Source organism: Zalophus californianus, chromosome 3 (genome assembly GCF_009762305.2).
Source record: "Zalophus californianus isolate mZalCal1 chromosome 3, mZalCal1.pri.v2, whole genome shotgun sequence".
Classification (NCBI taxonomy): Eukaryota; Metazoa; Chordata; class Mammalia; order Carnivora; family Otariidae; genus Zalophus; species Zalophus californianus.
The window spans coordinates 117,602,825-117,625,139 of record NC_045597.1 but is presented as its reverse complement, the minus strand read 5'-3'; the positions used below and the strand labels follow the sequence as shown (position 1 = coordinate 117,625,139).

Sequence of the window (22,315 nt, the reverse complement as noted above, 5' to 3'; positions counted from 1 at the left end):
CAGGCCACAACCACTCTACCTAGGCATTTACAGGTTGTACATGTATGTTCACCAGTTTTCCCCAATCAGCAAAATGCAAGTTTCTGTGATCGTTAGCCTTTAACCTGTTGTGCAAAGCTTACTTGTTAACCTCCTTGTAATGTGTCCAACATGTGCTAATCATTGATTCCTTTTTGAAAGAATAGAAGGGAAAAACCTATGAAAATATATACTTCTAGCTCACCTTTTTTAATACTGGGGAAGGATACTCTCCAACACTTTTTATCATCTAGCAGTAGACGACGACCTGTCTTCCTCCTTGGTGATGCTTTCCCGAAAGCATGTCAGTCTACAACTGTCAGCCTTCAATGCTAGTCCTTTTACTTTTCTGTTAAAGGTTCTTTGTCTTATAGAAAGTTTATATTCAATTTAATAATATAGACTGTACTCTTTCCCAAGTCTGACTGAATTCCCATTTCATCATTATCTTTGTAAGAAAATTGCTTTTGATGAACAAGGTTTTAAGTTTCATCTTTGTTTATTTCAAGTCATACTGTTTCATTTTTTTTAAGTCTCAGCTGATCCCTGGGTGAAAAGTGTTACGTCACCTGTATAATTACATTTCTTTGGTTTACAACTGAGTTGAACATCTTCATAAATTTTTGGTCATTTTATTTTATATAAAATTTTCAGTGTCCTTTGTACATTTTGCTACTGGCTTCGTGCAAATTTAAAGAATATTAATCTTTTGCCGTGTATCTTAAACTTTTTACCTTGTTGGTTGTATCTCAAGTTGGTCTCGTGAGAATTCAAAACTTCAGTTGAATATGTTAGCCTTTCTTTAGGGTCTGTGCCTCTTGTTCAAAATTTTTGTGTGGAGAAAGATGGTTAATGGTTGTAGGATAGTTTTATCTGTCCTCTGAGTGGGTGATAGTGACTATTCCTTATTTCCCCTTCATAAACAGTTAATGGTTAATGTGATAGGATCCATAAAGAGCACTGATATATAAATATATATCCTACATTTTAAGTGTTTATGAGGTTTTGCCTTTTTTTCAGACCCTGCCTAATCCCTACATTGAATATAGTTCAGATGTAAAAATAAGTGTTGGAAGTCCTGTGTTAATTCATTCAAAAAACACATTCAGTGTGTCCATCTGTTAATGACTGACAATATTAAGGAATTTGTTAAATCTTATGATGAAACATGCCATTAAAATTTTTTTACAAGGAGACTTTAATAACATGGAGAAATGATGATTGTGACATGTGAAGTGGGGGAAAAAAGGATACAGACTTACATTTAATATGATCTCAACTATGTTTGGAAAGTAAGTATAGAAAAAAGGAAGAAAATAACATTATTCCAGGTTGTTGTAAGGCAATAGCATTATGATTGATATTTTTCTGATTCTTCGTGCTTTTGTGTGGCCTAACTATTCTTTATCAAGCATATTACATTAATAATTAGAAAACAGTGTTGGATCATTTTTGTTTGTTTTTAGAATATTTTAATTGGGATGGGAAGGAATACAAAAATAGTTTTTAATTTATGAGTAAATGAGATGCTCTTGGGTTTTGTTTCTTGTTCTTCATCTAACACTGCATTTGGGGGCATGATGAAGAGAGATCAAGACGATTAATAAAAATTAATTAATGCAATACCAATTGCAAACTCCAGTACAAGGTTGAATGGTTTTGATAGAATTCTCATCAATCATTGTGGATATAAAAAGGTTAACTACTCTTTTAGTTCATTAGATAAAAGCCAAATGCAGTGAGAATTAGAAGAAAGCGGTATTCTTTCCAGTGGGGGATTCAAGGAGGCTTTGTGTAAGCAGGATGCTATCGTAAACTAGACCTTGGACTGGACCACAGCCTGGGTTGTAAGCGCGGGCCTGTCGTTACTGTATGCATGACTATGCGTATTGCTAGTGCTTTAAGACCTCAACTTCACCGGTTTTCAAAACCTTTTTAGCAGTGAAACCCCTTTTTTTACAAGTGCTGTTCTGTGGAACCCTTGTGTAAAAAACAAGTAAGGTTGATGTTTTATTTCTATGTGGTTTCTGTTAGACACCATGATATTTACTGGGTGAAAACAAGAGCAGTTTAATTAAATTTTACACTTATTTTTCAATTTTTGAAAGCCAGAAAATAATTGACAAAAAATGGAAAGATTGATTTACTAAAGATAGAAATGATAAATTTCAAGTTAGTGGTCTTACTGTGCATATAAATGGTGCTAACATTTTGGATTTATGTTAATAAAATTAAACGATGTTTTTTAGGGAGAGTGGTAGTCATTTTTTTAAGAAAATGTAAAATCTTTTTTTAGATTATAAAATCACCTGCCTATTTTTGTACTTAAAAAGTTATTTACAGTTTAATGGACTGCTTTACTAATATTTGTCAGATGAGAACCTTTAATAAAAGATGTGAGTTGAATTTCTACAACATGTTTTTCGTGGTGAATATGGCTCTCAAATATTTTGTTCTTTTCTATTATTATTTGATTAAATAAACTAAGTAATTTGATTAGACAAAATCACTTGCTACCCCTTAAGATGAATGTAAGAGCCCATCCATGAAAAAGCAAAATTGATACATGAATAAAGGTCGGAAGGGGATGACACCAAATGGTTAACAGTGGCTTTTTCTAAGGAATGGGATTATGGGAACACAATCTAAGTTTTATACCAGGTGTAAAAATGACTTAGTTATAACTATTAAATTAATTTTTTTAAATTGAATAATTATTAGATTGAATAGTTATAATTAGTATCGAATTAATTATAATAAATATGTTAATTATATTATTGATAGTAAGAACACACAAGTATAAGAAATATAAATACAATGAATAATGAATATAAGCAAATAATAAATTATTTCTTACAATTTTCTACTCTTACTCCCAAAATTAATTAATACACTAAAAATTAGAAAACAGGCTAGTACTTTAAACATTAATTGTAAATGTATTAAAATTAAAATTACTTTAACAGGGGATTCAAGTAATTCAAGATAAACTTTCTTTTGATTTTAAGCTGCCAACTGATAGAGTGCAGAAGTGGTAACTTTCTGAATACTGTTGCTATAAACAAACATCTCTTGGGTTCCTGCCATGTGAAAAGGAGCCAAATGTAATGATTGTGGTCTTATTCAAGGACAGAGTGCTGATGATATCATTTCCATAGACAGTATAATGCTGCAGCTGGCTCTGTCAGTCTAGGAAGAGAGCTCACTTAAAAAAAGACCATGAAGTAATTCGCAATTCAGGGGTGAGCTGGAAGTCTACCTGTTAAAATCAAAGGAAACCTTGTGGGGTTTTTTCCTTTAATATTTTTGTCTCTTTAAAGTGTAACCGTACCAGCTTGCATAGCCCATCTTAGGAATTCAGGGAAAGGGAATAGTGTTCAGAAGTTTGCTTTTTGGAAAAGGTCTTTAGAGTGTGGGGGGGAATTATATAGGTGTCTGGAATTTAAACCTACATTGCTAATTTCATTAAAGACATTTAAGAAATATGTTTGAGATATTTATTATCTGTCCCCTCACAGTGTCAGGCTGACAAGCATACAAGTGCATGAGTCCCAGTGGCTTGAAAGCAGAGTCAGAATTCTCACCTTCCTTGGCTCAAGGGAAACACAAATGAAGTGAGTAGCACTCAGTGGACCTGGTCAAAAATCCGTTAAGTACATAGCTAATTTTCTTAGAACAATATTTTAGCTACAAACGGTTTTTTGATACTGTATTGATTTCCTCACCCCCTTTCCTAGTGCCCCAAAAGGTGTCCTTTGGCCTCATATACAATAGCAAAATAAAATTAAACAGATACCTATACCTACCATGTCTAGGGGTCACAGATGTAGAATATGAAACAATGTATGTTCAAAGGTTGTTTAATCTGGGTGGGGGGAAGATCTATGAACAAATGGCTTGGGCGGTATTAGACACTTAAGAGATATAAGTATTTCTGCTTCTAGTCATAAAATTTCTAACCTATGTGCTCTTGGAATGGCCCGAATACCTATAAGATGCAAATCTGTTCCAGCGCATCTCTCCCTTATATTAGCTGCCAAGCTAACAAGCTGGGTTCTTCCTGGGATATTTTTGCATATTTTGCCTACTGCCTTTTTCACCCCGTATGGTGGGCATTTCTCAAGACATGCCACCACTCCTCTATTTGAAGTTATCCAAGGTTTTATCAAACCTCCTTCTCCATCCTTGACCTTTTGTTCTTTATTTAGACTTATGTCACCTACTGACTCATGTTCCCTATGTGATTGTTCAGATGATGTCTGAAATGTGATGTGTGCATCAGAAAGAATTCATCTTGCCTTACACCCACCTCCTGTTTCCTTCTTCCCAATTTCCCCAAATTTGAGTACCCATTGATCTTCTCATGATCCTGCGAAGTAACAACCTCCTTAAATAGAGTGGCCTCTCCTTTTTTTCTTCCTCCCTCTCTTCCTTCTGCCTTTGTTGCCACTAAGTTTCTTTCCCTCTTTCAAAATCTCAACCAACAAACTTTTGGAAGCGTTCTAATTTGAACTCATGAAACTCTACTCTTTTAATTTGCTCTTTAAAAATACCACTCAAGTTACAGTGCTATAAAACTGCTAGTATACCACATACTTTTAAATGACAGATTTAGTAGAACAACAGCAACATTATTTCAAATGGATAGTTTCTGGTAATTACACATTTAAATTAATAATGTTCTGAATGCATGTGTGTCTTGAATTCCCTGACCACTCAACAATAATGGGATTAAAACAATTCTAAGGTGTTGTTTGGAAAGTAAATGGATAGGGAACAGCTCTGAGTTAAATTTTTAACATATATTTAGAGATTTTTCTAGTCATCCAAACCTTTATTCTTTCCTTCTTCAAATACTGGAACAACCTAGGGGCGCCTGGGTGGCTCAGTTGTTTATGTTTAGTATCTCACTTCGGCTCAGGTCATGATCTCAGGGTCCCAGGATTGCCCTGCATCAGGCTCTGTGCTCCATGGGGAGTTTGCTTATCCCTCTCCCTCTGCCCCTCTGCCCTGCTCATGCTTGCTCTCTCAAATAAATAAGATCTTTAAAAAAATTTTTTTGGAACAACCTAAATAAGCTTATTGAATCTTTTCGTATACAAGAACCAGAAATCCCATAACAGGATCAGATGCTTCTGAATTCAACTGGCTAATTTTCCACAGATTTGCCTATATGCCAATTCTTTTATTTTTGGTATTGCATTCTTCTTAACTTTTCTTTACAAAAAAAATAAGCTGGAGATTCCTCGAAGTTGTTTATTTCTCACATAATTGTCCAGGGCAGGTGTTCTAGTTTGAAGGCCAGGTCCTTCCATCTGTGGCCCCACCATCATCTGCATCAAGCCTGAAGAAAACCAGAAAACATGGAGGAGGTATGCCTGCTTCTTAAAGGCCTCAGCCTTTCACATTCCATTGACAAGAGCTAGCCGCGTAGCCACCCCGAGATGCGAGGGAGGCCGGGAAGTGGGGCATCCACTTCTTTGTTACCCCCATATCACAATCAATGGGAAGCATGGGGTTTGGTTCGCTCTCTCATCTAGGACATTTGGACAAGTTAGCATGATTATAATACCACAGAGAATACATTTATTTAACTCAGTTAAATAAACTCCCCCTCAGAGCAGGGGACAGATCAAGAGAGACTTTTGGGAGGAGATGGCATTTGAGCTGTCTTGAAAGAAGCATGTAAACTAACCAGGTGAAGAAAAGGTAAAGGATTTTAGGCAGAGAAAATACATGTAAAAGGTAAGGAAGTATGAAGGAATATGGCCTAATAGGGGGACGAAAGTAGTACAATCATGGAACCATGATAAAAATGTGAGCCAAGAGATGTGGCAAAGACTCTTTTGGTCCAAAGGCAAAATTATGTATTCAAGAGATTTTTTTTTTTTTTTTGGATGTAGAATCCACAAGGTTTGGAATGAGATGTGACCACAAAGAGGAGAAATAGGCAGGTCCCTGAGGGTCTAGACCGCCATGTGACAGGCAGAGGGAGTAGCAAGTGCAAAGGCTGCAGGTGGGATGGGGTTGGTGTGTTGGAGGAGAACAAAGGCTATGGCCAGAGCCTATGTGGGAGGAACTGAGGTCCGAAAGGGAGAGGCCACATCACTGAGGGCCTTGTAAACCATGAGGAAATTTCGGATTTTCTTCTAAATCTGGTGGAGAGTTATTGAAAGATTTTAGGTAGGGGAGTGACATCTTTGTACAATAAAACACATGTATTTATTCAGTCATAACAAATATATTCTCCCCAAAATAGTGTTTTCTAAATGATACATGTCAATGTGGTGTACTAGTGTGGAATTCATAATTTTAGAATGCCATCGATAAGTTTATTGGAATGAATATTCTCTGCTATCTCCTGGTAAGAAAAAGAAGTTCACATACAACAGGAATAGGGAAAGACAACAGGTACAGGGAGAAGAGGGAATGAGAAAATAATACTGAATGTTGCTAATCTTAATTTTTTTTTTTAACGAAGCATTTCGGGTATGGTTTTGCAAAAGCCAAGCCAAGATTCAGTGTTGGGGGAGGTCCCCACAGGAAAGTTTCCATCGTGTAAGATAATGGTTGCATTTCTCCCAAAGGATGTGCCCTGATTTTCTTGGAGTCCGTGGAAGGCACTGGCCCCGCAACTCCATGCAGAGGATTCTGGAAGAGTTCAAGAGAAATGAAAGAGAATTGTAAATTAGAAAACTCCTGCTTCTAAGTAGGAATCTGGGACCTGATAATCAGAAAATGCACTTTTCACAAGTGCCTTCATTAGACCCAAGGAATAGTTTTAGAAAAGGGGAAAGTATCAAAGTTCTAGAGCAAACTTTGACACAGTCACCTACAGGATGTGATGCAAGGGGCATTTCTGCAAGGATTCCCTATTCAACATGCCTCCCTGCAACCCCTCACTAACCCCAAGAACTTTCCAAAGGGCTTGGTATTAAAATGTCATTCTGTTGGTTAGGGTGAGATTTTTATCTCTTGGAGTCCAGGGGAAATATCCTTACCTGACATGGTAGATACATTAATAATTGAATAATAGACCGAAATCCCATCTTACACAGTGTCTGCCAAGGCACCTAACTCAGCACATAGTCAGTGCTCCTCCTCATCCATGTGAGGGAATTGCAACACTTCAGTGGGCAAGTCAGGTCGTCTCCACTTTCCTCTCTCCAACCCCAGCAGATAAAACCTTGCCTTATAATTAAAAGAAAAAAAAATCAAGGCTATGGGGTATGAACGTCTTGATTTTCCTGCCCTCTTATCTACATATTTATCATCCTCTGCCTATTTTTGAGAATTTGTTCCCTGTACTCACTGGGACTGATTCAAGGCTCCTTAAATAACTATACTCTTGGTTCCATATCCTCTTGCATTAATTCTTTAATTGTTTCCTTCATTCCAAAACATTTTCTTGAACACCTGCTATGTGCATGACACTGTGCTTGATACTGGGAATACATATGTGATAAGATGGTCATGTTCAGTTTTACAAGACGAAACTTTATTGGATTTTAGATCTCTTTCTCTTAAACGGCTCCATCTCTACAATCTAAAACCACATCTAATTCTCTTCCTATTACAAATAGAAAAAAAATTTTTTAAGATTTTATTTATTTATTTTACAGGAAGAGACACAGCGAGAGAGGGAACACGAGCAGGGGAGTGGGAGAGGGAGAAGCAGGCTCCCCACTGAGCAGGGAGCCCGATGTGGGGCTCAATCCCAGGACCCTGGGTTCATGACCTGAGCCGAAGGCAGACACTTAACGACTTGAGCCACCCAGGCGCCCCCAAATAGAAAAAATTTTAATGTCTCTTTATGCCCTCTTGTTACTACTTATCACTTTATCACTTCCTTCCCTTATAGCTGCACTTCTCAGGAAAATATCCTACTATAGTGTTTCTAAAACTTGAGTTCACATGAGCTATTTTAAAAGAAACTTGATCCATACTTGTACCCTATAAAAAACTCAAAATGGAATATAGACCTAACTATTAAAACTGGGTGCCTTGGTGGCTCAGTTGATTAAGTGTCTGACTGTTGGTTTCAGCTCAGGTCATGATCTCAGGGTCGTGAGATCAAGCCCCGCATTAGGCTCTGCACTCAGCATGGAGTCTGCTTGAGGAAGTCTCCCTCTCCCTCTGCCTCTCTTCCCACTCTTGCACTCTAGGTCTGAAATAAATAAATGATAAAATCTGTTTAGGAAAAGGAAAAAAAACCCTTAAAACTATTACACTTCATAAGAAAACTTAGAAGACTTGGCCTTGGGATAGGCAAAGATTTGTTAGATATATTAACAAAATATAAGCCATAAAAGAAAAACATTGACGGGTTGGGCTTCATCAAAATGAAGAACTGTTCTTTGAAAGACACTGATAAGGAAAAGAAAAGATAAGCCACATACTGGGACACGATATTTGTAAATCACACATTTTATAAAGAACCTGTATCCTGAATACATAAAGAACTCAAAACTCAACAAGAAAATAACCCAATTAACAAATAGGCAAAAGATCTGAACACATATTTCACTAAAGTAGACATAGAGATGACAAACACATGAAAAGATGTTCAACAGCATTAGTCATTAGGAAAACGCAAATTAAAACCACAAGGAGTTACCGTTACATACAGACTAGAATTGCTAAAATTAAAAGGACTGATTAAACCAAGTGTTGGTAAGGATGAGGAAGAACTGGAACTCTCATACATTGCTGGTGGGAATGTAAAATATAGCACAACCAGTTTGGAAAATAGTTTATCCATTTCTCAAAAAGTTAACACTACACTTTATTATATGACTCAGCCATTTCACCACTAGGCATTTTACCCAAGTGAAAACAAAATGAAATAAAACATACACCCATACAAAGACTTGGACACAAACGCTCAGAGCAGCTTTACTTGTAAGAGTCCAAAACTGGAAGCAACCCAAATGTCCCTCCACAGATGCATGGATAAACAAGTTGTGCTATAGCCATACAGTGGAATACTACTCAGCAAGAAAAAGGAATAAACTATTGATACATAAAACAACAAGCATGGATCTCAAAATTATGCTTGGAGTATGCCAGATTAAAAAAAGTTTCCATGCTCCATGATTCCATTTCTATTAACTTCCAGAAAAATACAAGGAAGGTAATCTATAGAAATTGCAGGTCAGGGACGGCTGGGTGGCTTAGTCAGTTAAGTGTCTGCCTCAGCTCAGGTCATGATCCCAGGGTCCTGGGATCGAGTCCCACATCAGGCTCCCTGAAAGCAGGGAGGCTGCTTCTCCCTCTGCCTCTGCCTCTCTCTCTGTCTCTCACGAATAAATAAATAAAATATTAAAAAAAAAAAAAAGAAAAACCGCAGGTCAGTAGCTGCCTGGGCCCTGGGGGGCAAGGGAGGGGGTAGTACGAGGTGGGATTATAAAGTGGCACGAGGGACCATCATGGGATGATGGATATATTCATTTTATTTTATTATGTTAGTCACCATACAATACATCATTAGTTCTTGATGTAGTGATCCACGATTCACTGTTTTCATATAACACACAGTGCTCCATGCAGTACGTGCCCTCCTTAACACCCATCACCAGGCTAACCCTTCCCCCCACCTCCCGTCCCCTTTAGAACCCTGTTTGTTTCTCAGAGTCCATCGTCTCTCATGGTTCATCTCTCCCTCCGATTCCCCCCGCTTCATTTTTCCCTTCCTTCTCCTAACGTCCTCCATGCTATTCATTATGTGCCACAAATAAGTGAAACCATATGATAATTGACTTTTTCGACTTGACTTACTTCACTTAGCATAATCTCCTCCAGTCCCATCCATGTTGATGTAAAAGTTGGGTATTCATCCTTTCCGAAAGCTGACTAATATTCCATGGTATATATGGACTACATCTTCTTTATCCACTCGTCTGTTGAAGGGCATCTCGGCTCTTTCCACAGTTTGGCTATTGTGGACATTGCTGCTATGAACATTGGGGTGCATATGGCCCTTCTTTTCACTACATCTGTGTCTTTGAGGTAAATACCCAGGAGTGCAAAGCTGGGTCATAGGGTAGCTCTATTTTTAATTTTCTGAGGCACCTCCACAATGTTTTCCAAAGTGGCTGTACCACCTTGCATTCCCACCAACAGTGTAAGAGGGTTCCCCTTTCTCCACAACCTCTCCATTTGTTGTTTCTTGCCTTGTCAATTTTTGCCATTCTAACTGGTGTAAGGTGGTATCTCAATGTGGTTTTGATTTGAATTTCCCTGATGGCTAATGATGATGAACATTTTTTCATGTGTCTGTTGGCCATTTGTATGTCTTCTTTGGAGAAGTGTCTGTTCATGTCTTCTGCCCATTTTTTGACTTATTTGTTTTTCGGGTGTTGAGTTTGAGAAGTTCTTTATAGATCTTGGATACCAGGCCTTTATCGTAGTGTCAATTGCAAATATATTCTCCCATTCTGTGGGTTGCCTCTTTGTTTTGTTGACTCTTTCCTTTGCTGTGCAGAAGCTTTTTATCTTGATGAAGTCCCAAAAGTTGATGTTTGCCTTTGTTTCACTAGCCTTTGGAGGCATGTCTTGAAAGAAGTTGCTGTGGCCGATATCAAAGAGGTTACTGCCTATGTTCTCCTCTAGGATTTTGATGGATTCCTGTCTCACATTGAGGTCTTTCATCCATTTTGAGTTTATCTTTTTTGTATGGTGTTAGAGAATGGTCGAGTTTCATTCTTCTGCATGTGGCTGTCCAATTTTCCCAGCACCATTTATTGAAAAGACTCTTTTATCCATTGGATATTTTTTCCTGCTTTGTTGAAGATTAGTTGACCATAGAGTTGAGGGTCCATATCTGGGCTCTCTATTCTGTTCCATTAGTCTATATGTCTGTTTTTGTGCCAGTACCATGCTGTCTTGGTGATCACGGCTTTGTAATATAGCTTGAAATCAGGCAACATGATGCCCCCAGCTTTGTTTTTCTTTTTCAACATTTCCTTGGCGATTCGGGGTCTTTTCTGATTCCATACAAATTTTAAGATTGTTTGTTCCAGCACTTTGAAAAATGTCATTGGAATTTTGATCAGGATGGTATTGAAGGTATAGATTGCTCTGGGTAACATAGACATTTTAACAATGTTTATTCTTCCAATCCATGAGCATGGAATGTTTTTCCATCTTTTTGTGTCTTCTTCAATTTCTTTCATGAGTGTTCTGTAGTTCCTAGAGTGTAGATCCTTTACCTCTTTGGTTAGCTTTATTCCGAGGTATCATGGTTTTTTGCTATTGTAAATGGAATCGTTTCTCTAATTTCTCTTTCCACAGTTGCATTGTTAGTGTATAAGAAAGCAACTGATTTCTGTGCATTGATTTTGTATCCTGCCACATTACTGAATTGCTGAATGAGTTCTAGTAATTTGGGGGTAGAGTCTTTTCAGTTTTCCACATAAAGTATCATGTCATCTGTGAAGAGAGTTTGACTTTTTTGCCAATTTGAATACCTTTTATTTCTTTTTGTTGTCTGATTGCTGTTGCCAGGACTTCTAGTAGTATGTTGAACAATAGTGGCGAGAGTGGGCATCCTTGACGCATTCCTGATCTTAAGGGAAAGGCTCTCTGCTTTTCCCCATTGAGGATGAAAATTCGCTGTGGGTTTCTCATAGGTGGATTTTATGAACTTGAGGAATGTTCCCTCTATCCCTATACTCTGAAGAGTTCTAATCAGGAAAGAATGCTGTATTTTGTCAAGTGCTTTTTCTGCATCAATTGAGAGGACCATATGTTTCTTCTCTCTCCTCTTATTAATGTGTTCTATCACATTGATTGATTTGTGAATTTTGAACAACACTTCATCCCGGGGATGAATCCCACTTGGTCATGGTGGATGATCCTTTTAATGTATTGTTGGATCCTATTAGCTAGGATTTTGTTGAGGATTTTGGAATCCATATTCATCAGGGGATATCGGTCTGAAATTCTCCATTTTGATGGGGTCTTTGCCTGGTTTGGGGATTAAGGTAATGCTGGCCTCGTAGAATTAGTCTGGAAGTTTTCCTTCTGTTCCTATTTTTTGAAACAGCTTCAGGAGAATAGGTATTATTTCTTCTTTGAATGTTTGTTAGAATTCCCCAGGGAATCCATCAGGCCCTGGACTCCTGTCTTTTGGGAGGTTTTTGATCACTGCTTCAATCTCGTTACTGGTTATTGGCCTATTCAGGTTGTCAATTTCTTCCTGTTTCAGTCTTGGGAGTTTATAGGTTTCCAGGAAGGCATCCATCTCATCCAGGTTGCTCAGCTTATTGGCATATACTTGTTGATAATAATTTCTAATAATTGTTTCTATTTCCTTGGTGTTAGTCGTGATCTCTCCCCTTTCATTCATACTTTTATTAAGTTGGGTCCTTTCTCTTTTCTTTTGGATTAGTCTGGCCAGTGGTTTATCGATCTTATCAATTATTTCAAAGAACCAGCTTCTAGTTTCGTTGATCTGATCTACACTGTTTCTGGTTTCTAATTCATTGATCTCTGCTCTGATCTTAATTATTTCTCTTCTAATGTATGGCTTAGGCAGCGTTTGTTGCTTTTTCTCTAGTTCTTTAAGGTGTAGAGTTAGTTGGTGAATTCGGGATTTTTCTATTTTTTTGAGTGAGGCTTGGATAGCTATGTACTTCCCCTTAGGACCGCCTTTGCAGTATCCCTTAGGTTTTGGACTGATGTGTTTTCATTCTCATTGGTTTCTATGAATTGTTTAAGTTCTTCTTTGATTTCCTGGTTGACCCAAACATTCATGAGCAGAGTGGTCTTTAGCTTCCAAGTGTTTGAATTTCTTCCAAATTTTTTCTTGTGATTGAATTCCAGTTTTAAAGCATTATGGTCTGAGAATATGCGGGGGAATAATCTCAGTCTTTTGGTATTAGTTGAGACCTGATTTGTGATCCAGTACATGGTTTATTCTGGAGAAAGTTCCATGTGCACTTGAGAAGAATGAGTATTCTGTTGTTTTAGGGTGGAATGTTCTGTATATATCTATGAGGTCCACCTGGTCCAGTGTGTCCTTCAAAGCTCTTGTTTCTTTGTTGATTTTCTGCTTAGATGATCTGTCTATTGCTGAGAGTGGAGTATTGAGGTCTCCTACAATTACCGTATTGTTATCAATATAACTCTTTATTTTGGTTAACAGTTGGCTTATGTAGATGGCTGCTCCCATGTTGGGGGCGTATTTACAGTTAGATCTTCTGTTGGGTAAACCCTTTAAGAATGATATAGTGTCCTTCTGTGTCTCTAACTACAGTCTTTAGTTTAAAATCTAATTTGTCTGATATAAGAATTGCTACCCCAGCTTTCTTTTGAGGTCTGTTGGCATGGAAGATGGATCTCCATCCCTTCACTTTCATTCTGGATGTATGTTTAGGTTCAAAATGAGTCTCTTGTAGACAGCATATGGATGGGTCCCGTCTTTTTATCCAATCTGCAACCCTGTGTCATTTTATGGGAGCATTTAGGCCATTCACATTGAGAGTGATTTTTTTAAAGATATGAATTAATTGTCATCATGTTGCCTGTGAAGACCTTGTTTTTATAGATTGTCCCTGTAAATTTCTTTTCTATTACTCTTGGGGTCTTTCTCCTTTTATAGAACCCCCCTTAATATTCTTGCAGGGCCGGCTTAGTGGTCACATATTCTTTCAGTTTCTGCCGGTCTTGGCAGCTCTGCATCTCTCCATCCATTCTAAATGACAGCTTTGCCAGATAAAGTATTCTTGGCTGCATGTTCTTCTTGTTTAGTACCCTGAGTATGTCTTGCCAGGCCTTTCTGGCTTGCCAGGTCTCTGTGGATAGGTCTGACGTTATTCTGATGTTCCTCCCTCTGTATGTAAGGAATCTCTTCCCCCAAACTGCCCTTAAGATGGTTTCCCTGTTCTAAGATTTGCAAGTTTTACTATTACATGTGGGAGTGTTGGCCTGTTTTCCTTGATCTTGGGAGGGGTTCTCTCTGCCTCTAGGACACGAATGTTTGTTTCATACCCCAGATTAGGGAAGTTCTCAGCTACAGTTTGCTCAAATATATCTTCTAGTCCTCTTTCTCCACCCCCTCAGGGATTCCAATAATTCTGACATTGGGACGTTTCATGGTGTCACTTATTTCTCGGATTCTATTTTCATGGATTCTGAGTTATTTTCCCCTGGCCTCCTTTTTTCCCTTTTTGTCTATTAAATGGTCTTCTAGGTCACTGATTCGTTCTTCTGCCTCGCTTACCCTAGCTGTTAGATTATCTAGATTAGATTGGATCTCATTGATAGCATTTTTAAATTCTGCCAATTCAGCTTTCATTTCTGCCCTTAGAGACTCTATGTTGCCATTAATTGATTTCTCCATCCTAGGTATTGCCTTCGCAATTGCTAGCCTGAATTCCATCTCCGACATCTTGGTTATATCTGAATCCATTTGTAAATCTGTGGCATAAGTCATAGTCTCTGAGTCTTTCCTATTTTAGGGGTTCCTCCTAGTCATTCTGTTGAGGGGTGGTTGAGGGAATGTACAGAATCCAAATTATTGACCACAACCCAAACAAGGTGCACCTGTTTTCTAGGGACCTTAGGGTTGCTAGCCTCTTTTTTTTTTTTTTTTTCACACGCAAGTGTACTTTATTGAATTCAGCTGTAGGCAGGCAAGTGTGTTAATGTAAAGGGCTGGACGCTAAGGGACAGGGCCAGCAGCGCACGGTGGAGGACTTGGGTCTCCTGCCATGAGCACCTAGTGGTACCCATTGTTCTCCTGCATAGACTTTAAAAATACACTGTAGGCTGTAGCGTAGACAAACACCAGAAGAACAATGGATCCAGTGGTCAGAAGGAGGCCCAGGACCAGGGCCCAGATGTTGAGGCACTTGGCGGTGGAGGCATAAGTCTGGGCCCCAGTCATGTCACCCACCATCTTCCGGTCCCTGGACTTCACGGAGTAGGCGAAGGCCACGAAGCCCAGGCAGCACCAGTTCATGAAGATGGTGTTGAACAGGGACCAGACGATGTGGTCGGGCACGGCTGTCTCACTGCGGATGTTGATCACAGTGGTCGTCACGGGAGCCGAGCTCTGGGGCGCCCCGAGTACAGCCACCTCGTGCTCCTCCTTGAGCATCTCATAGGTCGGGGGGACGCCGTTGTGGGCGCCGGAGAAGAAGTGCTGGGAGTTGTGGTTCATGGTGGGAGATGGAGCACCGGTGGTGTGGATGTGGGCCGGTTGCTAGCCTCTTGTTCTCCCAGCCTGTCTTCTGGGGGAGGGGCCTACCATGCTGTTACTCAGGCACCCCTGTTTGGGGAGAGTTGCCCTACCACCCTGTAGTGGGGGATGGGCTCAGTGAAAATCGGTTTTGGGGGGCTTTTGTTCTCTGGCAGCCTTCCCTGCAGGCTTTCCACGTCTCTTCTGAGAGTCAGAGCAGAAGAGATCGTTTCCAACCCTCCGCCTCAGAGTGGAGAGATTGCAGTCTGTTCTTACGTGAGCTCTCCAGGCCACACTATCTCCGTTTCTGTCTGTGCTGCTATAAACTGCAGCGTCCTGGGTTGTGTGCCCCTCAGCAGCACTCCAAGCACTCGTCTCCAGGTTGGGGCATGTCTCTGCCCTTTGTGCTTCTAAAACCGCCAGTCACCCCCAGTCAGGGTTTCAGTCCAAGGGGCTGCCCTAAAGTCCTTTCCTAGCCACTACCAGTCTGCGAGTCTGTGCCCCATCCCCAGCGTGGGAGGCTGTTGCTCACTGGCGGTGTAGGATCCCCACAGCCAGGCTCCCTCCCGCTGCCATTTATCCTCCAATATCTGCCCGCAGAATCACAGCTCCCTGCTTCGTACCTCGAAACCAACCGCCTGCGATATTCTGTTTGTAGAGATCCAGATCTATCTTCTTACATCTCAGGCCGATTTCGTGGGTGTTCAGAGTGGTCTGGTAGATATCCAGCTCAATTCCGGGGACCGGTTGGAATAGGGTCCTCTACTTCTCCACCATCTTTTCCCCCCCTCCTCAGATATATTCATTTTTATAGGGATGACAGTTTCATGAGTGTACTATACATATGTCAGAACTCATCAAATGTGTGCTCTTTAGTATACACAATGCATTATATGTCAATTATACCTCAACAAAGATATTTTATAAAAGGCTACATAATGTTCAAATTCCATTAATATGACATTTTGCAAAAGCACAATTATAGGGACAAAACATATAAGGAACTAGCTAGGGTCACAGAAGGGGTTAACCAAAAAGTGGCATGGGGGACATTTTTGGAATGATGAAACTTGTATATTTTGATGGTAGTGATGGCCACATGACTATATGCATTTCTCAGAATTCACAGGGCTCTACACTAAAGAGGGGAAACTTTTCTGTATATAAATTATGCCTTAAATTTAAAAATAGAAAATCAAATAATTCAATGAACAATAGTGTTTTTATTAAAATTCCATGTAATAGTACACATTTAAATCAAGTATATTTTTATAAATGTTTATTATTTATACATTTAAACCAAAATTCATGTACAAATAAAAATTTAAAAACTAAATTCAATACCATCCAAATAAGCACCATTAATTCAACAAGATGGACAACATGATTTTGCTGACAGTGAAACCCTTACAGGTACAGAATCTTTCTCTGAGACCCCTTAGCCAACCCCAACACCTAGCATAGTGTGTGTGCTCTCTCCAGTCCTCTCTTCTGTCTTGGTTGGTCTCTCCCTTCTAACTCCTCCTCATGCTGGAGCTTCGTGGCCTTTCCATCCCTCAGGGTTTCAATGCAGCTGTGTCTTGTGTTGTAGCCTCAAGTATCAGTGGCCATTTTCTGCTCCCCACACGTCTCCTTTTAGATATGGGAAAACAGTTTCTGATCCTAAAGTGAAAAGGAGGAAGCGAAAGGAAGCCATCCCCTGGGGCTGACCTGAGTAAAGAATATTTGAAAAACAAACTGGGATGGTTGTACACCTGCTGAGAACATCCTTTTTCTTATGCCAAGGACATCTGTCTCTGTCACAGTACAGAAGGACCCCTTCTCTTACCACAGTCTTGGAAGTACCAGGCTTGAGAGGGCAGGGAGGGAAAAATGTCTCACCTTGCCAAGCATGTCATCCCCTTCTAGGCTCCAAACTACTTGAAGACAGTGGACTTGAAGTACAGTCTCTAATTCATCTTTGTATCCTCCGTGCCTTGTGCTACCTGGCATATGCCGGTTAACTAATGAATAAATGAGTAAATGAATCAATCAAATTCATTTAATTGGAGAAGCACATCCGGTGTTAGAAGAGCTGTGTAGGCTCCTGGGAGGCCGGTAAGAACAGCGGAGGCTGTGTCCCACAGACTCTGGCATCATGAACATATTTGATCGAAAGATCAACTTTGATGCACTTTTAAAATTTTCCCACATAACCCCCTTGACACAGCAGCACCTGAAGAAAGTCTATGCCGGTTTTGCTCTCTGTATGTTTGTGGCGGCCGCAGGGGCCTATGTCCATGTGGTCACTCATTTCCTTCAGGCTGGCCTGCTCTCTGCCTTGGGCTCCCTGGGGTTGATGATTTGGCTGATGACAACACCTCATAGCCATGAAACTGAGCAAAAAAGACTGGGACTTCTTGCTGGATTTGCTTTCCTTACAGGAGTTGGCCTAGGCCCTGCTCTGGAGCTGTGCATTGCAATCAACCCCAACATTCTTCCCACCGCCTTCATGGGCACAGCAATGATCTTCACCTACTTCACCCTGAGCACCCTGTATGCCAGGCGCCGGAGCTACCTCTTTCTGGGAGGTGTCTTGATGTCAGCCATGAGCCTGATGCTCTTGTCTTCCCTGGGGAACGTTTTCTTTGGATCCATTTGGCTTTTCCAGGCAAAATGGTAAGTGGGGCTGGTGGTCATGTGTGGCTTTGTCCTTTTTGATACTCAACTCATTATTGAAAAGGCTGAAAATGGAGATAAGGATTGTATCTGGCACTGCATTGACCTCTTCTTAGATTTTATTACTCTCTTCAGAAAGCTCATGATGATCCTGGCCATGAATGAGAAGGACAAGCAGAAAGAGAAGAAGTGAAATGACCATGCAGGCTTTCCCATTTTGACCTCTCTCCCTCCACCCCTCATTTCCTCTTCATACACATTGCAGGTGGTGTGTTCTGTGATAATGAAAAGCATCAGAAAGAAAAAGAAAATCATTCAATTGTGATAAATTAAATAAAACATCAATGAATAAATGGTACAACACAAATACAACTTAATTTTTGCCTTAATTGATGTATCAGGAGGTGTGATGGGCATCTGGTTCATGCATCAACCCTTAATAACATCCAACTGATGTTTGTCTTTTCTAGATGCCCTATTATCTGAAAGAGACTTTGGGGATTGACCTTCACACAGCTTGTCTTACTATAGAGCCTCAGAAGTCCACGCATGTTTTGGGTTTTGTTTTGTTTTTAAGATTTTATTTATTTATTTGTCAGAGAGAGAGAGACAGATTACAAGCAGGGGGAGCAGCAGGCAGAGGGAGAAGCAGGCTCCCCGCGGAGCAGGGAGCCCGATGTGGGACTCGATCCCAGGACCCTGAGATCATGACCTGAGCTGAAGGCAGATGCTTAACCAACTGAGCCACCCAGGTGTCCCTTGGGTTTTTTTTTTTTTAAGTAATCTCTATACACAACGTGGGGCTCAAACTCATGACCCCCAGATCAAGAGTCCATGCTCCACCAGCTGAGCCAGACAGACGCCCCAGTCCACATGTTTTTAGAATAGAAATACAGACTCTGTACGCTTGGGCAAGTTGAGTTATTTCTCTGAGACTTAATTTCTTCTCAGAAACTGAGTAAAATGGGGATAAAAATAGCAACAACTTAATTGAGTTGATGTAAGGAATGAGTCAGTACACATAAAGTAGTTGGTATAGTGCATGCCATAAAATAATAGTAAATGTTGATATTATACCTCCTTGTCCTCTTACTACTGTCACTACCACCACAATCTTTGCTAGTATTTTTGCTTTCTATTTGCCATTAAGATTCAAAGATAGCCTTGCTTAATTGGAGGAAGTACTCAGAGCTGTGACCTTCTCTTCTTAAGCTCACTTAGAATTCAAGAAATAGCCATCTGGCATAATTTCACCTGGGATTTCCATAGGCAATGATCGCTTTTTATTTAAAGTTAAATAGAATAAATTTGAATGATTTAGGAGCTCCCAGGCACACAGAATTTGTCCTTGAGAGGAAAAACAACCACCACTTTATTCTTAGGAGGAAAAATGGCACTAAATTGGAATGTATTTTTGGCCATACAGATTCCACAAAATTGGTTCTGTATTGAATCTCTAGTCATCTAGGTGAAAAGTGGATTTCCAAAAAGGAGAGAAGTAGATAGTGGTGCTGTGTGGAGAAAAATGACCTTTCCCTTAGACCTTGTCTCTGTAGGGGAGTCGGAGGCTGGTGGTGGCCAGCCAGCATTCCAGCTGGCTTCAGTTTTGAATCTTCATCCCTTACTGGTTGTATGATTTGGAACAGATTATTCTCTCAGCCACCTCTTGTAGCTTTGCTTTCGTTCACAAATGGGAGTAACGTCTACTTCATATGAGGATTCGATAAGGTCATACAAGCATGGAGGAAAGAAAATATGATTTAAAAACCTAATTTCTGATACTTCTGCATGAAAGGGCTTCAGCAGAGGAAAGTGTATCCTTTTGATGAGGAACGGATGTTGTTGGGCTGTTTACTTCGGAGAGGCAATGCTGCGCACCCATATGGATGGGAGGTTGAGATAAAGTGGGTAGTAAACGTAAGCTGCTCTAAGTAATGAAGTGATGGGACTTTAAAATCTGCTCCCTGAAACCTGAGAAAAGAAGTTTGTCCCCTGGAACTAGAGGAAAAAGAGATGGGGGAACCAGCCCAGAGTGCTCTTTCATACCAGGCAGAGTGGATGATAAAGTGAAGCTTGCTTTCTCTTTGGTGCTCCGGCCTTGTTACCCTTTCCCCTGTCTGTGGCAAAGCTTTACAGCTTCCTTAGACTTGAATTAGCATTGCTTTGGGGAATCAAGGGAAGGTCATGTTTAGGGCAAGCTGGGGTAGCCCACAGGACGGCAATAGACAATCAAGTTCTAGAGCAGGGAGCAAAAGAAAGTGGTGAGAGGAACCACCAGGAGAAAGTAACTCCCTCTCTCACACTCCTCAGAAATATTAATTAATTAATATTAATATTAAATAGACTCTCCTAGTTGTTAATATATTTGTATTTTATTGTCTCTGTATTCCTGTGATCCCAGAAAGTGGGAGGACTTAGGGACAAGTGAAATGCACTCTCTCCTGTCCCTGCTTTGTACAAGCTCCTGCCATCTCTAGCCTCTCAACTAGCTTCCCTGCATCCTCTGGTGTCCCTTCCAATCCATTCTTCATAAAATTGCCAGAACATATTTAAGGCAAAACGGATGAAGTCACCACCCTTCTTCAATCTTTTCACTGGCTTCCTAATTCTACCTTGACTAAAGTCACTGCTCCTTTGACCTGTGACGTCTGCATCCTCTGCCCCTGCTCCCATGAGCAGCCTCACAGGATACCCAGTGGCCCCCTTCGCTAACAGTGCTCTAGGACCCTCAGGGTGTGAACTTGCTCTTCTTTCTTCCTGAGCTCCTCCTGTTCGGCACGTGTCTGGCTCTTCCCACTTTCAGATCCCAACACCAATGTCATCTTTTTGGTGGGAACTTTCCTGCTCATTCTAGATAAATAGGTCTCACCCTTTGACCCTGGTTATTTTGCAACACCCTGCCTGTTTCTTCATGACATTTTATCTGGTTTTGCGATTATTCATCTTTTTACTTTACTTACTGTCTCCATGAGGGCAAAGGCTTTGATTATTTCCTAAACCCCACCATACACTTTGCACTTGGTTTAGTACCTGAACCCTAGTAAGCACTCAATAAATATTTAAAGGATGAATGAATGAACACATATCCAGAGTAACACGGTCCAATAGAAGTATAATGTGAGCCACAACTATAATTTTAAAATTGTGTAGAGTCACATGAGAGCATGTAAAAAGAAACAGTAAAATTAACAAAGTATTTTATTTACCCAATATATGCAAAATTTATCATTGCAACATGTAATCAATATAAAAATTATTAATGAGATATTTTACATTTTTTCGTACTAAGTCTTCAGAATCTGTTGTGTATGTTTACACTTACAGCACATCTCCATTTGAACGGGCCATATTTCAAGTGCTTAGTAGCCAGATGTGGCTATTCGTCCTGTATGGACCCTGCAGGTCTGGAGCATGCTATCACCTAATATATGGTAGCTGTTGGATAAAAATGATGCAGAGCTTCAGAGGAAGAAAGGCCTATTTTAAGAGCTGGGGGAAAGAGCTGTGCCCACTGGGCAAATCAACAGGATGAGGCTCACTCACCTGCTAAGGTCTGGAACAGCAGGGAGACCTTGAGTGCCCTGGATGAATGAGTAAGACAATGGACCCAGAGTGAGGTGGACATCTGTGCAAAAGCCCTTGCCTTCTGGATACCTGTGGAGAGCAGAGGACAGCGAAAGAGCAACAGGCTTGTTGCATGAGTGGGAGGAGAGCATGGGCAGCAGGCTTTGCTGGGAAGGCCTCTGCCAGCAGAGTATCTCAAAATGGCGCCATCAGAGATCTTGCAGAAACATACTGTTCCTGGGATTAGTTGGTGGCAGAAATGTAACGTGGATTTTATTTTCTTCTATAAAATTCCTTCCACTAATTTGTGGCCAGCATGCTTCCAGTTAGGATGTTGGAACTAGATAAACAGGCTGTCTACTGAAAAGAGTTTTACCCAGGTTTCTGGGTAGGAAACTGTCCCCTAAAAAGTAACTTTTAGATGTGAGCCACTCAATCATATTCACCATCGTATCCGCGGCACAGTACTCTGGAAAAAAATCCCATTAAAACTATTTAAACCATTTAAAACTCAGTTTCGATACTGTGAGAGTAAAATGTGTGTAGTGCAAAGAGATAAGCCACTTACTCTGGTATCCAAAGCAAAAACCTGTCTCCCACCCATATTTGACTAATGATTCTGATTCATTGCTCAGTGCCTTGTCTCCTATCTGTTCCTGGAGAAGGACAAAAGGGCGATTACTGCCAAGCCACCAAGCCCATCTCTTTGCCCTTCAGAAGCAATCTGAGTGGTGAATTCTGACTCATTTTGCACGGAGAGTTCCCAGAAGCATCAGTGGAGTATCTGTGAGCAGGGTGAGTTTAGAATATTTAAGGGAGAATTCCACACTGCAGATACAAGAATCCAGCCCACAGCACAGAGTGAGCAACTTTAACATTTTGACTTCTCCA

General features: G+C 40.3%; 2 protein-coding genes across 2 annotated transcripts; one reads left to right on the top strand and one right to left on the bottom strand.

Moving 5' to 3' along the window:
• Positions 1-14,598: 14,598 nt before the first annotated feature.
• Positions 14,599-15,215, bottom strand: LOC118356832 (interferon-induced transmembrane protein 1-like). Its single transcript, XM_035726748.1, has one exon. The coding sequence runs from the start codon at positions 15,182-15,184 to the stop codon at positions 14,741-14,743; it is 444 nt and encodes a 147-aa protein (XP_035582641.1). The 5' UTR covers positions 15,185-15,215; the 3' UTR covers positions 14,599-14,740.
• Positions 15,216-17,264: 2,049 nt separating this feature from the next.
• On the top strand, positions 17,265-21,688 carry LOC113920092 (bax inhibitor 1-like). The gene is made up of 2 exons (XM_027590276.2): positions 17,265-17,860; positions 21,185-21,688. The coding sequence occupies exons 1-2, from the start codon at positions 17,340-17,342 to the stop codon at positions 21,390-21,392; spliced, it is 729 nt and encodes a 242-aa protein (XP_027446077.2). The 5' UTR covers positions 17,265-17,339; the 3' UTR covers positions 21,393-21,688.
• The last annotated feature ends 627 nt before the right edge of the window (positions 21,689-22,315 follow it).

Coding starts and splice junctions, on each gene's coding strand:
- LOC113920092 (XM_027590276.2), top strand. CDS start 17,340: ATGAACATATTTGATCGAAAGATCAACTTTGATGCACTTTTAAAATTT. Junction 17,861..21,184: donor TGGCTTTTCCAGGCAAAATG/GTAAGTGGGGCT, acceptor TTACACTTACAG/CACATCTCCATTTGAACGGG.
- LOC118356832 (XM_035726748.1), bottom strand. CDS start 15,184: ATGAACCACAACTCCCAGCACTTCTTCTCCGGCGCCCACAACGGCGTC.